This window comes from Cyprinus carpio, chromosome A23 (assembly GCF_018340385.1).
Source record: "Cyprinus carpio isolate SPL01 chromosome A23, ASM1834038v1, whole genome shotgun sequence".
Lineage (NCBI taxonomy): Eukaryota > Metazoa > Chordata > Actinopteri > Cypriniformes > Cyprinidae > Cyprinus > Cyprinus carpio.
Genome location: NC_056594.1, coordinates 780,242 through 803,344, shown reverse-complemented (window position 1 = coordinate 803,344; position 23,103 = coordinate 780,242). Strand labels below are relative to the sequence as shown.

The window sequence follows — 23,103 nt, the reverse complement described above, 5'->3', positions numbered from 1 at the left end:
TAATGTTATACATAAAACTTGAGCATCCTCTAAGTATTTCTTTAATTTCTTTTATTATTATTAGACTTTGCTGTTCGAACATAGATAAAGATGCATTTTAAAAATAATAATACTGAACATAATTTACGTTGTGTAAAATTAGTTAAATTCTGGCCAAAACAACCAGACTAAACCAGTCTGGGCAAAGCCAAGAGGGCAATTATAAAGACACACAACACCATCAATACTTTGTGTGACACAGTCATGTCACATAACTCACCATTTACAGTGCAATACAAAGCCTAAAGTGAAACTTCACCACAAAGAGTGGTGGGACTTAGTATGCATTACATTTGGCTTTGAAAGCACGAGAACACACATTTTGCTTTTCAGATGAATAATCCATGAATAAATCTCAAGACACCTTTCCAGAAATTTCACAATAAATATATCTTGGATAACTTTAATAAAATTAGTGTGGCAACGTCATAAACATACAGTTTTGGGGGAAGTTACTTTTAAAAGTAATGCATTACAACATTGCACTACTCCAAAAAAAAAAAAAAAAAAAAAAAATCTAACTGCGTTACTTAGTTAAATATCAATAAAATTAACAAATTAAATTACCCTTTGACAACAATTGGTCACCTGTACTGTAATGGCAACTGTAAAAAATAATAAGCCTCAGGCTGAAGGAAGTGCCACTGATTTCTCTCAACACGGAGACAGAAGTTGAGTGCAAAGTAACAAAATAACTTTCATTACTTATTTGACAAAGTAACTCCGATATTTCATTGCAAATGTAAAAGTAATACGTTACTAGTTACGTAATTAGTGTTACTTGTAATGCGTTTCCCCCAACACTGTAAACATAGCACAGCACATGAATTTTTGCAAATCAACTAAGAAATTACAAGGCAAAATCAAGTGTATGGCAAGTGTTTTTATTGGGTGAAGACAGAACATGAGAGGGATGTTGAGGCTAGCAGAGGTCATCACCATCAGGAGACATTTTATCCATGACCACTTCCTCAAGCACGTCGACTCTTTCAGCGTGGACATCCAGGGGGTTCTGCAACAATTTGGGATGCTCCTGAAACAACCACCACATAGATAAACGCTTGTGGATGCAAGGGATTCTTTTGTGTTCACACAGACACTTCCAGCTGCCAGACTTGGTGTCAAACGAGACGCGTGTCCTCCCAAACTGACACCATTTGTCCTTGAGGTCAGTGTACACAGAAAAGTAGACACATCTCTCTGAAAGGTCATGCTTCCCCCAAAAAATAGGGTAGACACAATCGACTCCCTCTAAACATGCCCTGGAGTTCATCTCCTGGCACGCGTGTTTCTCAGATGCGGACAGGAGGTGTTTGTGGCTCATCTCCTCCAGAGAGCTGATGCTCAGCGGTGGAGGAGGGACGTAGTGCTGCGCGTGATTCGTTCTCACGAGGTGACGGCATTCCTTCCCAGGATTCCCGCTCTGGGCCAGCGCTTTCATGAAATCCCAGCATTCCTCCAGTTCACACAGCAGAATCTGCAAGGTGAAGGATTTACGGATATGAATGGGCACTCTAGGTCCGTGCAGATCCTTGGGTGTAACATAGATTGCATTTTTGGCATCTACGCATAACATGGGCTGCTGGTCTTGGCCGTGCTGTAGTCTCTCATGCCGTCTCAAATTTGATGTGGTGGTAAAGAAGATGCCACACTTCTGGCACGCTGACTTGTTGCCCGGTGTCTTGTCTTCGTTGTCTGTTTGTTGGTTCTCCGACAGGACCATTGTAGGTTGTAGCTCAACTGGGAGAGGAAAAAAAACTGTTTAGATAAATCCTAATTTGGGATATGGCTATGTTCGAAATGAAAATAAGGCTTGTCTACCAGCATGCCTCCATCTGGTCTGTCAACTAAAATATTGATGAATACATTTATTCAGAAATAAGCTGTGTAGTGATTAAATATTATCTTGGATAAATCTACAGAGAATTTGCTACACATCCTAAGTCCTGGAGGGCCACTATCCTGCAGAGTTTAGCTCACAGCAAAACCAGCTAATCTAGAGCTATGTTTGAAATCAGCCTCCTATACCCTCACTCACTACTAGTGTAGTCCAGTTGAACTGAATGAAAACATGAGCAAATTCAGAAACTGAGTGCAGCAGAAGCACTGCCGCTTTTTCATAGTTCGTGCTTGCTGTTAAAAGGGGTCCTATTATGCTCTTATGTACTAGAACAGGCTCTCATACTAGGTTGTTCGAAAAACACATTATTTTTCACATATTTTACATTATTACAACACCTCTCTCCCCAGTCTGGCATGAAGGGCTCGAATAGCTCCTGTATCATATGAAGGCCCACCTTCTGAAATACGAAATGCGCTGTGATTGGTTAGCTGGGCCAGTCTGTGTTGTGATTGGCAGCACTCTGCGCCTGGTCGGGAAATGTCCTTCCCTACCATAGCTGTCTGCTGTGAGCTTCAGTGTAAATATTGCGTCAAAATCAAATCAATTTGAGCATGATTTAAACCCGGATTATTGTAACAACTCTAAGCTCGTCTGTCTTGGGAACACTAGCGTGTCTCCGACATACTGATAACACTTGTTGCCTTCTCTAGTGCAGCTCAACCAGGTCTCATCCCATTCAGCTTTTGAAAAGTGATTTCTGTTAAATAAAATATCTCCTTTTGAAGTGGACTTTGGGCTTTGTAACTTTGCAGATCTTTTTTTATGCTCAAACAACAACATTACAGACTAACTAAAGTTGAAAAAGTGAAAAAGCATAATAGCACCCCTTTAATAATCATTTGAAATTTTGCAAACTGGCAGCTCTGGTAGTAAAAATAGCTTGTATAGGAACCTCCATTAAAGAGGACATCGGATAAAATGTTCACTTTTTTAGCTTTTTTTTTTTTTTTTTTTTTTTTTTGCATTTAGTTAGGATTCCGGTGTGTCTGCCAGCTCAGAAAATCTGAAAAGAAAACACGCAGCCATTTAGTTATGGGCTGCTGAGTCTGAAACCACCTGAATCCATTTCAATCTGCAGCTGGTTTCTATGTAGACAGCTAGCTATTTGAAGAAGACCACCTCTGAGCCATATATGGAGTCCAAGACAGCAACTGACTTGTGTCCACACGCCCCATGGAAGAGAGGGGCGGGGTCAGAGTTCATTAGCATATAAAGAGACATGCACCAAAATGGCTCGCCATGAACAGAGCTGTTTTTGTCAAGGTAAAAACAGTGTTGTTTTACACGACCATTGAGGAATTTTAACCAAAGTATGCTACAGACATTTCATGAAGACCCTAAAGAATCATATCAACTTAATAATCAATTAAAAATAAATTTATACCTGTATGATAGTACTCTGTAACCACATTGGACCAGCGGTTTGGAAAAAGAATGGACTGATGATTCAACTGCAGGCGCCATCTTCTGACGAGACATGGGAGTTCATTCAGCATGACCCTTACAGTGCATTATGGGTATTCTCTAGCCGCTGAGAGTTCATCGGTTGTAGACTCATTACCGAGGTGCATTATGGTATTGAATGAGTATTTTCGGACAACACTTCAAATGGCTGTTCTCTCAAATAGTGCCCTAAATAAGGGGATGGGGGCAACACAGCCCAGGTCTTCAGAATGTGCTAGAAACTTCCATTCAAGTGTGCTGGAGACGGATGGAGCTAAAGTCTGCAAGATCCAAGAGCAGGATTGGACACCCCTGTCCGAGGTCTTTAACCTTGCTCCTGGAGACCCGTTGTCTTGCAGAGGTGAGCTACAACAATCAATCAAACACACTTGAACCAGCTGATCATGGCCTTCAGAATCACTAGAAAATAAATACATAAACAGCCATGTGCGCTGCAGAAACTGCGTGGAGAAATAGTTTACCCTCGTGAAAATCAGACTGTGTGTATTCTACTGAACAGCATCTGTGAAAATTCACAGAACAATGGTATGTGTCCACACCTTTAGGAGGCGCCGTCATACAAAACTGTCACTGACTGACTGGGCAGCTGCTGTGGTGTTCATTTGATCAGTGGATGAGCGCTACTGAAAATGATTAAATGCCGCTGCTCACCTGTGGATTTGTCTGTCATCTCAACACCTGCAGTCGTGTGAAACATATCAGAATTGAAGGATATTAATTAACAAGAATTAACTTGGATTAGTTAAAAATAAAAAAATAAAAACATGGTTTGTGTATATTCTACAATACGGACAATGCCAATAATAATAAATGATTTTTACTGTGTAAACTGTTGACTGGATTACCATACAGTCAGATACATACTTGATATTCCATTCTCTTTAAATTACAATATAAGAAGTAAAAAAAAAAGTATTACAGTCCACTCCTCTAAGAAAATTCAAGAATTCAAGAAGTGCATTGTAATAGACACAAACCGTGGTTGGTAATATGGATTTTGAAATCCTTTGTTCTTTGCAATATTTTTGCGCACATTGGGCAGTGCCAGTGGCTCCTGCCATGGCCTCCATCAGAGCAATAACAGGGGATAGAAAACTTCCCTGTCAGAAAGAGCAGACAGTATTAGAGTTGAGAACGGGTGCAAAATACTTCCTCTCTGCAATATGTGTGTGTTGTAGAAACGGTTACTGGTCAGTTACCAATGGCAGAGTCTTTATAATATATAGCGAATCTGAGATGTCTCTTTCTGAGGTGATGTTTGGACGCAGTGACTGGATTCCTGCAGTAGAGACAGTCAGCATCCTTCATCACACTGAACAGCTCCTCTTCATCAACAAACACAAACACTCTCTCTGGAAAACACGTGAAATACAAGCTTTATGGAACCATTTACACTCAGATACATGGTCTCCTGAACTTCTAGTGAATTATATTTTGGTATTTATGACAGTGTTTAACTGATGCTTTACACCACTAAAGTAATGTTAATCAGATACCTCACTTCACCCATAAATCAAAACTCAGCATTTTAAAACCATGAGAGAAATCTTCTCCAGTTTTACAGTACAGACTTTAAACAAACCTATAACAAGTCTATACACACATACTTCTCATGTATAAATTATACATCGTGCAGATTAAGTTTATTGTTGCTAACTCATCCTAAATACACTTTGTCTTATTTTCTATTTTATTATAATAATTTTTAATAAATGCATTATACATCAAATCATGAGCAAAACTTATTTAACACCGGTTCTCCTCCACAAGATCTTTCCTAATGCTTCCCAATAGTGTTTCAAGTGTAAGTCTAACACTGGTACTGTAATGCATGTGTTTTGGGACTGCGATATGATCAAGACTTACTGGAAAGAGATACATAAAGTTGTTCAGAGGATCACTGGTAAATCTTTTGCTCCATCTCCGAGTATCTATCTCTTGAACTGTAAAGCTGAATGACACCTCAACCACGGTCAAGAATGTGTTACTTTTTTTGGAGAGAAAATGTATACTTTTGTTGTGCTCCACTCCTCCTGTCCCTTCCGTCAATATGTGTTTGAGTCAAACTGCCACTTATCTACCTTTAGAAAAACTAACCTGTGACTTACACCAGAGGTCTAATGATTTGTGGTGAAAAATCATTTATTCCTTGTTGATTGTCTTTATTTCTTGATTCTTGTTTAGTTTGGTGCTATTGCCCTTCATTCGAGCCTTGAACCACCATTGACGACTGTGTGATTGTGTGACGGATGACTGTATATACTATCATGAGACACCTGTACCATAGTTTTGTTATTGTAAAACTATAAAAACAAAATAAATAGAATAAATGCATTATACTCACCAGTCATGACTATTTAATTCCAGAGCCTAAAAATATATTTTAAAGACAGAATTAATTACAAGTACCAAATACTATTTATAATGTGCCCTGAAAACTCCATGACAACAATATACTACTATTGCTGCTACAGTAAAATTAAGGGAATTTGGTATTAATAACCACTATGCACTCTATGCATAAATTACACAAAACAAACTGCAAAAGCTTCTTAGAATGTTATCTCATATTAATGCGTTATTTACAGTAGGAACAATAACTGGGGTTTTAGTGTGGACTATGGTCACCATGGTGGTTTTGGTAATAGTAGGTTAATATCCTTTCAAGCTTTAAATATCCTTTACTGAGAACCACAATGAACAAAGATGATGTCTACTGACCTCCCGGATGCAGATGTGTGGATGTAAATCAGTCTCTAAAGATGATAGCACAATTTTAAGAGCATTGATCAACTGCTGCTTGAATAAAATATATAATAAGAAATAAAAGAAGCGACTGAGCTGCTGTGCGACGCCGAATGAATGACGCCGAGTCACGTGACTGTCGCCTTTTCAAAGACGTGCAGCAGCTGTTAAACTAAACCCTGCTGGAAATAAATATATATACAAGGGCCACTTTACTCACGTACAGTTACATATCACTGCTTGTCACACAGCAACAGACGACACTGTTTTAGGTAAGCTACACATCATGTGCATTCCATACATTTAACAGCCCATGATACAAATAAACAAACGAGAACTCTTGATTTTGCAACAGTGTGTCATGTACAGTAAATTCACGCGTCACTGTCGCTATGGTTACTGGGGCTCGACTCCCGCAGCACGTTCATACAGACAGCATTAGAGACGCTACTGTAAGTAAATGCGGTTGTAAATCAACTGTGTTGATTGTTACCACAAACTAAATGGAGTGTGATAAATGAATCCCTTTGGTTGTATTTATCGATGTAGTGCTGACCTGTGTTGCCAGGTTGCCTTTTAAGTTATATGCTAAATTTTGTTATTGTGGGGTCATTTGTAGGGAAGAGGATGCCATTCATGTTTTCTCCTGTGTTTAAATACAGAGGGAATAAGGGAAGAGTTTGTCTGTATTTTCATTTTTTTTCTTTTGAAGCTAAGGCATTTACACAAACCCTCAGTAAGAATTTCTTTAGTTTGTTATTTTGGCCGTTTCCCCTCCTGAAGTCTTGTTTATTTATATATGACATTGCTACATTCTTAATTAATAAAAATCCTTAGCCCATCTATTTTAGAGAACTACAGACCAGTTTCCCTTCTTCCTTTCATTGCAAAAACACTTAAACGAGCTGTGTTCAACCAAGTCTTCTCGACCAGTCTGGTTCCAGAAGATGACATTCGACCGAGACTGCCTTGCTCTCAGTTTGTTGAAGCCCTAAGACTGGCAAGAGCGGAATCCAAATCTTCAATACTTATCTTGCTGGATATGTTCGCTGCTTTCGACACGGTTAATCACCAGATCCTCCTGTCAACCCTACTGACAAAGGGCATCTCAGGAACCGCACTCCAGTGGTTTGAGTCTTACCTATCAGATAGGTCCTTCAAAGTATCTTGGAGAGGTGAGGTGTCCAAGTCGCAACATCTACTGGGGTGCCTCAGGGCTCAGTTCTTGGACCACTTCTCTTCTGTCTACATGGCATCATTAGGTTCTGTCATTCAGAAACATGGCTTTTCCCATCACTGCTATGCTGATGACACTCAACTCTACCTCTCATTCCATCCTGATGATCCATCGGTAGCTGCTCGCATCTCAGCTTGTCTAACAGACATTTCTTACTGGATGAAGGACCATCACCTTCAACTCAACCTTGCTAAGACAGAACTGCTTGTGGTTCCAGCAAACCCATCGTTTCATCACAATTTCACCATCAAGTTAGGCACATCAACCATAACTCCTTCAAAAACAGCCAGAAACCTTGGAGTTATTATTGATGATGAACAAGCACCGGCTACCAGTAGCTGCTCGCATTAAATTCAAGGCATTAATGTTTGGCTACAAAACCACCACTGGCTCTGCACCCCTTTACCTAAATTCATTACTTCAGACTTATGTGCCTCTAGAAGCTTGCGTCCAGCAAGTGAACGTCGCTTCATTGTACATCCCAAAGAGGCACAAAATCACTTTCACAGACTCCTTAGAGTCCTTAGCCATCTTCAAGAATAGACTAAAAACACATCTCTTCCATCTTTATGTGACCCTATAACTCTAGCACTCTCTATTCTAATTCTATTCTTAAAAAACAAAAATTGTCCCTTTTAGACTTGCACTCTATTCATTTATTAACTGCTTGTTTATTTAAAGAAAAAACACTAGCTTCTCTAATCTTTTTTGTATTCCAAGTTTTCATTTATTATACAATTATCAAAAGCAAAAAAAAAGGTCTAACAGTCTTGCTCTCTTCTTTTTCTATTCTATTTTCTTTTTATTATATAATAAATAAAAACCTTGCTACATGTACTGTTAAGCTAGCTGAGACTTGTCGCAGCACTTATATATTATTGCCCTTTTGTTAGTTTTGATTGCTTCTATTGTCCTCATTTGTAAATCGCTTGGGATAAAAGCATCTGCTAAATTATTTAATGTAAATGTAAACATCTCACTGATTATTTAAAACCTGTTATATCTTTTTACTTTAAAAACCGGTGTTGTTTTAATTTGTGCTTGTCCTGGGACCTGGCAACGGGAGTTCCCTTACTCTCTCCTCACAACTATCATGGAGCAGGTTGGAATAATCTTTTAGTTAATCGAGCCAACTCTTTATATCCTCATCTGAGGTAATAACACAAATGCTCATACGGGACACAAGAAAGCAGGACTTTCTGACTGCAGATTATGCTAATGATCTGCAGGAAAATGGATGATTGTCAGTGCTGGACAGGCTACGTCTGTGAAATCTGCTTTCTGTCTGGCCCACACACACCAAACTGACACCACTTGGCGACAAACACTGAGTGTGGTGTTTCCTCATGGCACCTGTGTCTGGGCTGATGACCAACTGTAGCACGTGTTCTGCACTCTCTATACCAGCAGGTTGCAGTAGTCTGAATTTATTCAAAAAAGGTAATCTGGAAGAGCTATGACTGTGGATATAAAATCAGCTGCTGTATCTGAAAACTAGGCATATTCCGTCTAGTGAGATGCTTCCACCTGATCGATTTTTGAAGACAGCATCGATCCTTCACTGCCCTGCTTATCATCAAAGCTCTCTCTATTTTGTTAAACCAATTTGCTGCCTCAGAATCTTGTCCTAAATCTGTTTCATGAACACGCTGGGTAGTAACTGATTACATAATCAGATTCCAAAAATTAAGTACTTATAGAGTATATTACATTTTAAAATGCCCACAATCAGCTAAGGTGCTTTATGGATTACATATTTATTATTCACACTATAGCAGTAAATTATTATTTTACTGATTCTTTTTTCTCTTTTAAATTCTCCTTCGTAAAAATCCTATCGTGCCATACCATTTAGCTTTGACTATCTTCTTAAATAGTGTAAATACATTTGAAAACCATACTTCTGAATTTGATTTTTTTTTTAAAAGCACCTCTCAAGCATTTAGACCATGTATGAAACAAATAATTATGCAAGTGACAAAACACTGATGTATAGCTGTGAAACGCAGTCTTCATCTTATCCAGTGACCTTCAGTAACTGTTGATTCTGAAAGTATGGACAAAAATATTTCAAAGCTGAAAGACTTTGGGCATGAAATGTCATTGAAGTTTTCATGTTTATTAAAGATTGTTCACGTAATACAGGGATTCCTAAACATTTTTCTCAGCCATATCCCCTCTGGCCAAATATTTACTTGAAATATGAGGAAGTTAATATTTCAGTAATTTAACAACACATTTGCATGTTTACAGTTCTCTGGTGTCGCTACATTAGCATGCAGGTAAACAAAATCATTTCTATTTAAGTGTTTGTTTTTTTATTTTACATTTTTATGATTTAATAATTAGCTTTTTAGCAACTCACAAACCCACTGCACTGTACATTTATTGGCAAATTTAAAACAAGCTTGAAAAAAATCTAACAGTAGAGTTGTCAGATTACATTAACTACAGTTTTCATTCTGTAATCTGTAACGAACTACAATTTGTTAATAAACCCAGCTCTGTTTGTGAGGTACTTTTGTGCACAAACTGCCTGCAAAGTCATTGCCTGAAAGGACAGCAAGGCAAAAAGTCACTGGCTAAGCTTGCAGACACAGCCAGAGCTGTATGCTTGCTTATATCACATCAGATTTCCTTCTCATTGACTGGTTCTGTGCAGAACCACCAGTCAGAGTAATCGCTCTCACTGATAGGCAAACTGCAAGACTGAAGGCCTGTTCACACCAAAAAAAAAGTAACTATACACACATGCAAACACCAATGCTGCACAATAACATTGTCATCTGCACTTTAAATGCTCAAGCTCCTAAAAGTCTAAAGATGGATTCTAATTGGCTGTCACTGTTCTTATTCATCAGCTGGGGGGAAAAAAACTGAAAATGACATATCCAATCATCTGTGCTGTCATTGTTGTAGAGGTGGTGTGGACCTTCCTATGCCTAAAGAATTATTTCAGCTTTGTTAGTCATTATAGTGGTCACACTTTATTTAACTGTATGTGTACTTACAATGTAATGGGTAATTAAGGTAACTACATGGGTTAGGGGTTCAGGGTTAGTGCCTAGTTAATCACTATAAGTACATAGTATGTACATCCAGAACAGAAGAGTAAAAGCGCTACGGTTATAGTTGGTGTGAATAGGACTCAAGTACCGCTTTTATATGCTAAGGAAAAAAAAAAAAAAAAAAAAAAAAAAAGTAAAGCCATTTATAATTCATAGATTTTTGGAGAAAAATGCATTAAACAAAAAAAGAACACACAACAATAAAATAAGTAGAACGGATTTTAATAAAACAAAATCAGAAAGTTTTCAATGAACTATTACATGAACAAATGCAAGTCTAGAGTTTTCAGATAATAGTTTAAGCCACAAGATGCAGTGGCCTTTCGTTTCCTTGCCGAGAGTCCTTTCCCAGCCACTCGGCACAGAGGATCATGGTTTATAAAAAGGACTGACATGCAGCACACTAAATTAAATCACTTATTTTCATGCTATTGTTATGTATGTAAAATACTGAAGCTGTGATTCTCTTTTACTATAGAAGATAGGTAAAATAAAAAAAATGAAACACCTTGGATCTGGATCCTATCATGAACATTAGAAAATTATCCGTGCCAACCGGTCTCTTAAGGAGATGGGGTGGGGGGAAACCATTCAGGCTGCACTTAATACTATTCTTGGGAGGCAGATCTGGAACGGGACCTGGATTTAGAACGTGAGCCAGACTTTGAGCGAGAGCGTGAATGCCTGTCTGGAGACTTGATTTGGCTCTTTTCAGCCTGAGGTGATGGAGAGCGAGAAGCAGACTTGGCACGACCCCCATCGCCATTCTCCATCGGTGAAGCAGATCTACTTCTGGATTTCTTGCTGATCGACTTCTCCTTGGAGCGTCCACGATCCGACTTCACTTTAGATGTGCTCTTAGAGCGGGACTTGCGCTCATCCGAGCGGGAGCGAGACTTGCGACTGGTTGATCGACTGTGAGATTTGTGTGTACGGGAGCGAGAACGGGATTTACGGTTGCGCGAGCGAGGCTTGCTCGATGGCGATTTGGAGCGAGACCCGTGTCCTGACCTGGAACGGGAGCGGTGTCTGCGAGAGCGAGACCTACAAAAGACAAACAGTAGCTGAAAGAGGAGATCCAAGCAGTGGTATTTACATTCAATCAATTTTCATTTTATTACCTTGAGCGAGATCTTGAGTTGCTCCGAGAACGGCTGCTACGGCGACTCCTACTACGGGAACGACGCCGGCTACGAGAACTGGGGAAAAAAAAGATTATTTTTTTTTGCATTAACATACATACTCCCATCCCAACTTTATATGCAATGTCAACTTTAAATGTACATACTGAGGCTCTTATCAAAGCAGTGTTTTGTTAAGCATTCAGTTTGACATAGGACTGTTTGTCCAATTAAAGATGGGAAAGAAATCCTGTTTGAAAACAGCCCTTTAACTTTGAAGGAATCATAATCAGCAATTAAACAGGGCCCAAGCTAGAACCTTGTGGTATACCAGGGGTGAAAAGTGCTCAGCAAGATCCCAATCCTAAAAGTTTTGAAATGTCTTGAATATAAATCAAAAACCAAGGCAATCTAATGGCACAACTCTACAAGTTTCACCAGAAATGGGTGTTTTGCACTTGTCAGTGATAAGTTTGCACTCACCGAGAGCGGCTGCCAGAGGAGGAGCGACGACGTCGCGGCTTCTCTTCAACCAGACGAATCTTCCTGCCATTGATGTCTGTTCCATCCAGTTTCTCCACAGCTCTCCGCAAGTCAGAGTAGGAGCGGAACTCAATCACGCCCTCATTGGCACGTTCCTTATGGGCATCTGCATAGGTCACCTCACCTGCCTGTCGCATGAAATCCTGCAAAAAGAACCCAAACTTCATCTCGGTGCAAATCATTGCTGGCGATGGGAAAGTAGATACTTGAGTATGAAAATAGTGATGCACAGAGATGAATTATTTTACTGAAACTGAAATACATGAACCTTTACCTTGAGGTCTTGCCAACTGCAACGGCTAGACAGATTCTCCACAATGAGGCGGTACTCAGTGCGAACAGGAGGGCCATACTTATCCCTTCCGGGGCGACTTCTGCTGCTGTAACCACCTTTGTAAGAAAAGGGAAGGGAACATAAAAAGATCCTTTTATGACAGAGAAATCAGAGAAAGACTTAACATTAGAACCTAAGAGACGATACAATCATATTTGCCCTCTGTTGCTTATTGCCAACCTGTTCAGACTCAAGAGCAGTTTGCTGCCTCCCAGAAAAGGCATTACTATTTGGATAAAAGAGAAACTGATAAGACACATAAGGCTGACAGGACCATAATTCTTGGTCTCTCAGGGCAAAAATTATATTTTGATAGGCAGCACGATACATTTAAATGTTTAATATCCAGGCTCACAAACCCTTCGCTTCACTTGCACGTACAGAAATGCTAGTGAACCCACTGTCTCCATTTTAGGTATTTCTATTACATCTTTGCTAGAGGCTTTCCATATGGACAACATAGCAATAACTAGTGTCATTCCTCACCATCACCCCTGGTCTATTGGCAAAAGGCTGCGGTCATCTTGGCTTGCGGTTAGGTCAGCCAAAGCATCAAGGGGCAAAGGTCACACACACATTGTAAGGTGAAGAGGCCAAGGCCAAACCGGTCAGGTAGTCATCTTAGCCACAACGACACTTGGGACTCAGCCTCAGCCCCCACTGGACTCTTTCAAATTGAAACATCAAGGACTTTGTTATTATGAAAATCAAATTGGAAATAAAATTAGACTTATACATGGATGTTGATGCTTACTTTCCACTGGGTTAGAACACAAGCTTAAACTCAAGAATAAAAGAAATTGCATATTAGGGAAAGAAAAAATTTAAACACCCTCAAAATAAAACAAAAACAAAAACAACTACTGAAGAAGAATGTAAAATTAAAAAAAGTAGCATGTTTCAAAACAGTCAAGTTATAAGTGATAGCAAACTGAAAACGAAATACTTGAGAAGGAACTGGCAATGACTTGCCCTGATGTGACAGGGCTAAAGGGACAGATCATTAACTCACCCTCATGTTGTTTCAAACCTGTTTCTCTCTTCTGTTGAACACAAAAAATATATTTTGAAAGATGTGTGTAACCGGACAGTTGCTGGTAGCCACTGATTTCCAAAGAATGGAAAAAGATACTATGGAAGTCAATGGCTACCGTCAACTGTTTGGTTACACAGTTCTTTTGTGTTCAGCAGAAGAAATTTGTACAGGTTTGAAAACTTGAGTGTGAGTAAATCATGACAATTTTCATTTCTGGGACAACTATAGGCAGGGGTGCACATAAGTAGTCCGCAGGTGCAACCAAAATAAGAAATGTGCTGTGTAAATTAGTTCAGAGCACATGTTTGCATGGAAATTGTGCATTAATAGCTGTCAACCATTTTAGATCGACAAACTGTACAAGATTAATATTCAAACTGAAAGCATAGATCTAGCTAATGTTTTCAAAGCACAATTCAAAACTGTGACATTTCATTCACTGACACTCTGCAGTCAGCAGCGCTAAACCCAGAAGCGCATATACTTACTTGCCGGCCATCCGCCAAAATAAAAGCTTGCTGATTTTAAGGTTGAATATGAAAAATAAAAATAATAATTATGGTTCAAATAAATTAGTTTTTGGTGTTTTATTTTTAAGTTTACTATAAAATTATTGTTTTTGTATTTAATACTCCCTTTTTATTTTAAAATAAAATAGTATCACACTTTATTATTTAGTTAATTTTTTTAAATTAAAAAGGTGCCATAGAGAGCAAAAATCACTTTTATAAGGTAATTGAACACAGTTGTGTGGCTGAAGTGTGAAAACAACCAGCCTATAATGGTAAAAATCCAACAACACAATGATCTAAACAAGACCATTACCACACAATCACTTAGTCTCTCCACATGAGGAGTTCCAGACTATGACGTCATACTCTGTGAAAGTCCCACCCATCTATGACACCCTCTACCCTATTAGCATATACACAGCCCTGAGTGAGAAGCAGCGGTCCGCCATTACCGTTTTCTTGCTGTAGCTGCTGGAGGTACAATGTCAGCGCCAAGAGCCATTAAAAGTGTCATGTGTTGGGATGCACCAACGAACATAGGAGTCTCCATACCCATTTTGGCTCATACCCTAAAAGTGGCAATTTCAACAAGCTATAAAAAATTATCTGTGGGGTATTTTGAGATAAAACTTCACCTACACACTCCGAGGACATCAGAGAACAATTTAAAATACTGTATCAATGCATTCTATGGCACCTTAAAACATATTAAAGGGTTAGTTCAGCCAAAAATTAAAATTATGTCATTAATGACTCACCCTCATGTCGTTCCAAACCCGTAAGACCTCAGTTCATCTTCGGAACACAGTATAAGATATTTTAGATTTAGTCCGAGAGCTTTCTGTCCCTCCATTGAGAATTTATGTACGGTATACTGTCCACGTCCAGAAAGGTAATAAAAACATCTTCAAAGTAGTGACATCAGAGGGTCCGTTAGGATTTATTGAAACATCGAAAATACATTTTGTTCCAAAAATAACAAAAATTACGACTTTATTCCGCTTTTTCTTCTCTTCCAGGTCTGTTGTGAACGCGACTGCTGTGACTGTTGACGTACGACGTTGCTGACGTGTTTTCTGGTGCGCCCAATAACAAAGAAAACACGTCAGCAGCGCCGTACGTCAGCGGCGTCACTACAGTGTTGTGAACGCGCTCACAACAGACCCGGAAGAGAAGACAATCCTGAATAAAGTCGTAATTTTTGTTATTTTTGGACCAAAACGTATTTTCGATGCTTCAGTAAATTCTAACGGACCCTCTGTCACATGGACTACTTTGAAGATGTTTTTATTACCTTTCTGGACGTGGACAGTATACCGTACATACATTCTCAATGGAGGATCAGAAAGCTCTCGGACTAAATCTAAAATATCTTATACTGTGTTCCGAAGATGAACGGAGGTCTTACGGGTTTGGAACGACATGAGGGTGAGTCATTAATTACAAAATTATAAGTCAAACCAAAAAAAACCCTTTAACAAAAATAATAACAACAAAGTAAAATAAATATATAGTTATATTTGATTGGTCACACCATGTACCGTGTGAGGACCAAACCAATCTCCAGATTCTCATATGAGAACCAGGCTGAAAAACTTACGTGCACCCCTGACTATAGGCTACCGTTTCATTCACAACATTTCATTAGCATATCATCAACATAAGGAATCCAGAAAGCTGTCTGGAGCTGGGGCCCATTCTTTGTACCTCGATTAATACATCAGAGATGATTTGAAAGATCCCAGATCTTCTAATCATGATAACTGATCTCTGGGGTTCCTGTATACTCGAGACCACGATCAGTAATGCAGCGATTGGCTGGCGACAAGACAGCAACGTAATGACATCATACAATTAAAAAAAGTCACCTGACGAAACTTGACAAATTTTTGGACCTTTATAAGGAAACAGCCAAGTTAACAAAACCAGCTAACCTAACACTAACCAAATTATAATCAAATCCAGCTGACTGAGTTAGCAACGTATGAAGAACAGGCCCCACATATCTGGATTTCTTTTGTAAAAATGGAAAACAAAACATCTTAGCTCTTTAATAGCATTTTTCTTCAGCTGTTGAAAGTTGCCAGCATGACAAATGCAATACAGAAATCAATAATTGCTAGTTAAAGTAATTAACTGCCAATGGGACAAAGAAAAAACAAACACTTGTAAACAGTGTTAAAAAAACTATAAAAAAAAAACTCAATACAAAACTTTAAGTTTGCTTACAGTTTTTAATATCCTGTTACAATCATCTGGTTTACAGAAACTCTAAAACAAGTGCTCAATGCAATACATTACTGATGTTATTGTACTTACTGCGTCCTCCTCCTCCTCCTCCTCCTCCTCCACCACCACCTCCTCCTCCTCCACCACCACCACCGCCGCCGCCGCCATGATAACCCCCTCCTCCATAGCTGTCACGGTCCCGGCGCGGACCCCTGGCGTGCTCCACCATGACCCTCTCTCCACACAGCTCTTTACCGTTCAGCTCGTAGACGGCGTCATCAGCATCACGGGTGTCCTCAAACTCAACAAAGCCATACCTATAACCACAGCACTGATTAGACACAGACTTAAAAAGCAGTGTACAAGTCTAATGGGGGTAGTGGTTAACTCTGAAAGTTACTGAACCCCAACAAGCCACTTTGTCCTGGACCGCGGCTACTCCAGGAGGACAGTCTCATGATCTCAGGCTCACTGTCCCTCAAATAATGTGTTGGTCATTTGTTAATGTCATTGAACGCATAACACAACTTTTAAAGAGCTATTGTGAAGAAAACCCCATTTGAACTCCTTGCATGTAGAAAACAGCAGTGAGCCATCGATCGGTTTTACACTAAAGTTAAATAATCCTTAACTACATCAATTCTGTACACTAAAAGTATAAACTTCCAAATTAACTAAAAGCAACAGCACCCGAGACACAAATGGAAATCTGGTGCAGTAATTAACTTAAATGCATAATCAATGTGATTAACTGTAATTACAACCAAACTTTGATTTTGGCTTGAGACAGTGTGACGAGAAAGTAGTTTGAAAGTTTGAAAGGCCATGAAGTCTATCAGAAAGCGGTAACTAGGGTGTTGCTATGCAGTTGCTGAGGTTTTGTGGAGGCTGCTGGGGTGTTCTGGTCCTTTTTAGCTCATTGCAAGCATGTGTCCTGGATCAGTTTGTATGGTTTAGCACACCCAAATTTATTAGGCTTCACTAGAAAGACAGAGAGCCTTAAAGCTCTAGAATGAGTCAGACATTTTAGGCTGCATTTACACTGCAAGTCTTCGTGCACAGATCTGATCTTTTGACCCGCCTGTTTACAGTCACCTTAAACAACTGTTATCCGATATCTGTTTAAATTAATTCCCGTCCAAAATGATAGTCAGTGATCGCTTTACTACGCACATGGAAGACTGTCGAGTTTTGAATGGCCGTGCTATGAAAATTATTTATATAATACACGTCAAGTGGCCAGCTATCATGGATGTTTTGCAGCACAAAATCTGACAGAATGGATAACAAAATAACGGTACTTTTCATTTGTTAGGCTATTTTATCTACAGCTCATTAGAGGTGGAATTCTTTAGTGAAATAAAGCAGCGCCAAGACGATATTTATTGAAATTAATTCGAATGAATTAATGTCAAAGAGATTGATTGGGAGTTCTGCGGGGGATCGACTATGCGTTTAGACGTAGGTCAGATGTCCAGATATCAGATATGTATCGGATTAAAATCCACATTTGGAAGTTGCTCAGATCGGATGCAATAAAATCGGCCCTCATCCGGATGTGTGTGTATGGCTATGTTCACACTGCAGGCAAATGTGGCCCAAATCACATGACTCTGATCTGTTTTTCCCACAGTGTGAACAGCACAAACCACATGGAATCTGATCTTTTCGATTCAGATTTGTGCCACTTCCACATGTGGAGTTAAATCCAATACAGATGTTTTCCAATACGACGGCAGTTTAGTGCTGGGCGGTATACCGGTTCACACCGAAAACCGGTGTATATTTTCATTACGATATTAATTTTTAATATACCGCTATACCGATGTATTTAATTACTCAACGTTCGGAACGTTATGCTGCGCCGCGGCACACTGTTTCAGACGGACCCTTTACAATGTTGCACTTCTAAGCAGCGACAGCGGTAAACACAGTAGTGCTCTTGTGTCACGTTATAACGCCTGTTTCACACATACTCCGTCTGCAGTGCGTATGCGTTGCGTATTTTTTTTACACACCCATGTTAACGGATTCCAGCGTTCATACTGCACGAGGTTGCGGTCCGTCAGTGCGTTCCAGGAGCGGTGCGTCTGCAGCAGTGCAGCGAACGTTAATGTACAGAGTCTATTGAATTGTGAAAGCGCATTGTTCGCGGGAAAAATGAACATGGATTTACACGGAAATGCAGGCATTTCACAATAAATGTATACTAATTAAAGCTGTTTCACACGCAACACATGGGTTTTTGGCTAGGTTTAAAACAAGAAAAAGTGCACTTTTAGATAAACAAGGAAAACAATATATATATTCACTTTTATGGAGGCGGAAAAACAAAGTTCACTAAGACCCGTGGGATTGCTTGTGGTAAAGATTTAAATGCAAAAGGAACGAGACTGTTTCTGTCTGTGGTGTTTTAATTTGAAATATTCCAACAAGAAAAGTAGGCTAATTGTTGTGTTTAAATGTTTTGCTGCTTGCTTGAGCAGCTTATACAAACCTAGAAGTAAAATGCATGAATAATGCGTTGTTTATATTTATTGAGTTTAAACTAATGTCTATAACTATGAAATATTGTTACTGTTCTATGATAAAAGACTCAATGCTGGAAAAAATAAATAAATGTGTGGTTTTTTTTTTTTACATGATATGAAATCAAAACAATGAACAAATGTGTCTGTGGACTAAACAGCCGCGGATCAGTAGCGGACTGCAAACGCGTCCCACTGCAGACGGAGTATGTGTGAAACAGCGTTGAACTGGCGTACTCTAACTGTAACTCAGTTATTTATTCTTAGTTGTGTTCTTTTCTATACTGTTTGTGGTTCATGTCATTGTCATTAATATCCTTTAACACCAGGGGCCTCAGGGATTTTTTTTTTTTTTTTGCTAAAACACAGATCAGATTTCTGTTTTCTTCAGGAATGTCATTCTACTAATGATGATTACAAAAGGTGGGAATCTCAGAGGGGTCATGAAACTTGGAGTTCACATGGCACTGAACACACAGCTGGAGTAAGCATTTTGAGAAACACATTTGGTGGGGATATATTAGGTTCAGATAGCTTGGGTCACTTTCATTTATTAGAGATGACACTTAACCAACAAACTGTGATTCTCTGAAATACACATGGGTACAATATTTCTTGGGATAATTATTTTTGACAAATTAGATGAAAAGCTCTCATACTAGTTAAGTAAATTTCCTAAAACATTTTTTATTCTAAGAAGAGATTTAAATGTATCTATTAATATTTTTTTGGACCGATATCCTCCAAACCGGACAGCTTGTTCTAGTCCTGCACCTAATAGAGAAATCTGAATTGATGGCCATTTTGAGAGAAAGCTTTCCTAACAATTTGGAGTTTACTTGGGAAAATAAAAGTGGATCAAGGCAATCTTCAACTGATTATTGGCTCTTATCAAAATGTATGTCAGATTTTGATCTCAATAACCTCTCTCTCAAATGGACTGAAGGACAGTTCGGACATTGTGGTGAATCAAAGGTTAAAAAAAACTACATAAATACTGTTCAGTTTCTAGCACCGAACGATCGTTTCGTGTCTTTACACAAAGTATCGTCACAAGCCGCAGGGTTTAATTTGGTTTTGTTTGTGTATGTCTGATGACTCTCAAAGCAGTGATTCCTATCCACTTACATTATATGACTAACAGACTACAACAGTTTGAATTAAAAATCTCTGTGTTCTACTGAAGAAACAAAGTCACCTACATCTTGGATGCCTTGGGGGTGAGCAGATAAAAAAAGTTTTCATTTTTGGGTGAACTATCCCTTTAAATCTTCTGTTTATTCAGCAACTGCTACAGGCCTTTCCTTGGTTTCTTCTGTGAGGTGTATTTGGAGTTTCAGCGCGAGGGCGCCCTCTGGGCTTCGGGTGGAGAATTACTGCTGATCACAGAACCGCGCTTCACTGACACGATACGCATCACAATCATCACCTTTGTGATTTAATTTCGATTAATCTTATGAACCATGGCTTTACTGAAGGATCTGGCACCTCTGGACTGAATGACCCTGGGGTGTTATTGTTAGGATTCGACAATGACGACAATTATTGTCCTTTTCAAGCATTCATTTATATAAAAAAAAAAAAAAAAAAAAAAAAAAAAAAAAAAAAACTCTGGCTATCGCTGTAGGTAGCGGAGCTGAATAAAAGGCAGAAAAGTTACTGATGAAACGTGAAAAACATACGATTGCGGAAAAAACAGACTCAACGCCGTTCACGGTTACCATAGAGATGAAAGAATGCCGTAAGCTGTATCTCACCTGTCGCAAAAAGTCGGTGACTTCTCTTATAAAACGGTGTGAACTCTAAATTGGTAAATCCAAAAGTATTGTTTATTGTAAAACATGTTGAAATTAGCAGATAGGCTGTCGATTGATTAAATGGCAAGCCGTTTCCTTTAAAAAGTTGTTTATGCAGCGTAGTGAAGCCTCTCCTCCATTGACATCCAATCAAATATAAACACGGCCTCTGGTCTCCTTTCGCACGTACTGGCAGACCACGAGTTAGCGTTGGACTGTACGCTCTTTGGCTAAGCGTTGTAGGCCTGCTTCGCTCCCAGGCCGTCGGGCTCCCGCGCATCTCACGGACGGGCTCGTGCTCGCGGAGGCGCTACAGTCGTGTAAACGTGGCGAGAGCATCAAACTCACACTTCTGCTACAATTAACGTTACCAGCTTAAATCAACAACTCTGGCCACAACATTTCCCGCCGAATACTGTCCAGGATCACCGCATAACCACCGACTGCGAATAAACAAACTCACTTCGTTCCAAAACAATAATTTCAGTTTAACGATTTTGTTCTATACGACAAACCAACATTTAGCTCTTAAACCCAGCCCTAGGCTCAAGGCAGCAGCTGTGAACTAACAGACTGTTCTCATCAAGGACTGACTCATAATGGCGACCTCGCCGCGCGCTCCTCGTGTCGCGTGCAGATGAACGAACTCACCCGTTTTTCAGATCCACCTCCAGCAGCTTCCCGTAGCCACCGAAAAACCTCTGGATGTCTTTATCGCGGACATGATAGCTCAGCCGGCCGATGTAAACTCGAGGCATGTTGAATTCGTTTGTGCTCAGCAGCCGTTACACCGATTACTCCAGAACCTGAAAACAGCCACAACAGGCTTTTGTCTTCCTGTCAACCGGAAGCTCTTCGACATAGACCGCCCCTTCTACAATAAGAGTCCTTTCCATTTAAAAGTACTATGCAAAAATGTATATAGTCTCCGCGATGATCAGAATTTTAAAATTAATAAATAAATTAAATGCAACATCAAACATATCTATTTATGCTATATTTGTACCTGTCCATTTTAAACTTTAAGATAAAAAAATAAAAACTTACTTAAAAACTTGTAATTTATTCCAAAAGGTGGAAGGGTTTAGGGATTCAGGGGGCCTCCAACATAATTACCCATGAAGCATTTGCATTAAAGCATAGTTGTATGTTTTGGATCAACTTCAGTGTAATCCCACTCCATTGGAAGGCTGTTACATGTAGTTGTGAATGACTCTGTCCTACATGCACATAACACATTTTAAAACTGAACAAATATCAAAACACTAGAAGCTAATGTGTAAGTTAATAAACACAAATGAAAGTCTTGGTGGAATGGATACACTGATCTGTTTATTGAAGGCTGTTGGGCCAGGTCAAGCTCAGGATAGTTCTGTCTGGAGAGGCACATCCTTCCTGAATGAAGAAATAAGACATGTTGCAACTGCCCCTCGTTGCAGGCGTCCCCACTCTCGCCTATTCCTCAATTCAATATTTTTTACCCAGCCCTATAGTTCTGAGTATTAGTTCAAAATAGCAGCGTAAGCTTCAAGCCTTACATACATTGCTAGATACATGACTGCTCATGAATATATCAAAATATCATAGTATTATTAAATTAAATCATTGTTGTACTATCATGGTATAAAATGTGTAAAACAATGTAGTCAGATAAATGAGGTTCTGCTGAAATAATCTGTTTAGCTTCCATCCACCTTCTAGATCAATTAGCTCGTAACAGTATGTTCAGATTAGAAACACCAGTGAAATCATCTGTAGCCCACAGTTACATTGATGCTGCACAATAGTAATAACAGCAGAAGATGGTGACATATAGCTTGCCCTTCCGCTTTACATAATCACTTCAATGATTGTGTTTCATAAAGCATGTGAATTGTGCAAGCAAACACCTGACAAATGCATAAATGTAAACCACTAACAGATGTGTAAATATCTGTATTTATATACAGTAAATAAAAACCCACCGTTTTGTTTCAAGCATAATATTTCTCTGTGGAAAAATACGGCTTTATTTAGAACTAGCACTTATCTTGAATCGCTCTGCAGACTGAAATTAACGCTTGAACATGAAACAAAGTAAAAAGAAAGTGTTTTAGCAATCCACACTCCACAGATATTATCCAACCAATCATGCTTGATCAGGCATTATCAGCAATTATCAAATGAAATCCTTTAAAACCAAATATATGATCTTAACTAGAGGTCCTCTATGAGGTGTATACACTCACTGGCCACTTTACTAGGTACACCTTGCTAGTACCGGGTTGGACTCCCCTTTGCCTTCAGAACTGCCTTAATTCTTTGGTTTTAAGGTGTTGGAAACATTCCTCAGAGATTTTGGTCCATATTGACATGATAGCATCACGCAGTTGCTGCAGATTTGTCGGCTGCACATCCATGATACAAATCTCCCGTTCCACCACATCCCAAAGCTGCTCTACTGGATCGAGATCTGGTGACTGTGGGGGTCATCTGAGTAAAGTGAACTCATTGTCATGTTCAAGAAACCAGTCTGAGATGATTTGAGCTTTGTGACGGTGCATTATCC

At 39.3% G+C, this 23,103-nt stretch overlaps 2 protein-coding genes across 6 annotated transcripts; both read right to left on the bottom strand.

Moving 5' to 3' along the window:
• Positions 1-904: 904 nt before the first annotated feature.
• Positions 905-6,287, bottom strand: LOC109090934. 5 transcript variants are annotated; one of them, XM_019104763.2, is made up of 6 exons: positions 6,128-6,287; positions 5,751-5,776; positions 4,606-4,758; positions 4,384-4,506; positions 4,058-4,084; positions 905-1,779 (listed from the first exon to the last, which is right to left on the bottom strand). In XM_019104763.2, the coding sequence occupies exons 2-6, from the start codon at positions 5,755-5,757 to the stop codon at positions 962-964; spliced, it is 1,128 nt and encodes a 375-aa protein (XP_018960308.2). In that variant the 5' UTR covers positions 5,758-5,776; positions 6,128-6,287; the 3' UTR covers positions 905-961. The 5 variants fall into 5 exon arrangements, with proteins under 5 accessions (XP_018960308.2, XP_018960309.2, XP_042568451.1 ...); XM_019104764.2 differs by lacking the exon at positions 5,751-5,776 and having other exon boundaries at positions 6,128-6,280; XM_042712517.1 differs by lacking the exons at positions 5,751-5,776; positions 6,128-6,287 and adding an exon at positions 5,273-5,691.
• Positions 6,288-10,662: 4,375 nt separating this feature from the next.
• On the bottom strand, positions 10,663-21,410 carry LOC109090963 (serine/arginine-rich splicing factor 6-like). Its single transcript, XM_042712516.1, has 6 exons — positions 21,207-21,410; positions 16,322-16,548; positions 12,395-12,510; positions 12,061-12,263; positions 11,578-11,655; positions 10,663-11,500 (listed from the first exon to the last, which is right to left on the bottom strand). Exons 1-6 carry the CDS (start codon positions 21,311-21,313, stop codon positions 11,065-11,067), a joined length of 1,167 nt encoding a protein of 388 aa, XP_042568450.1. The 5' UTR covers positions 21,314-21,410; the 3' UTR covers positions 10,663-11,064.
• Positions 21,411-23,103: the final 1,693 nt, after the last annotated feature.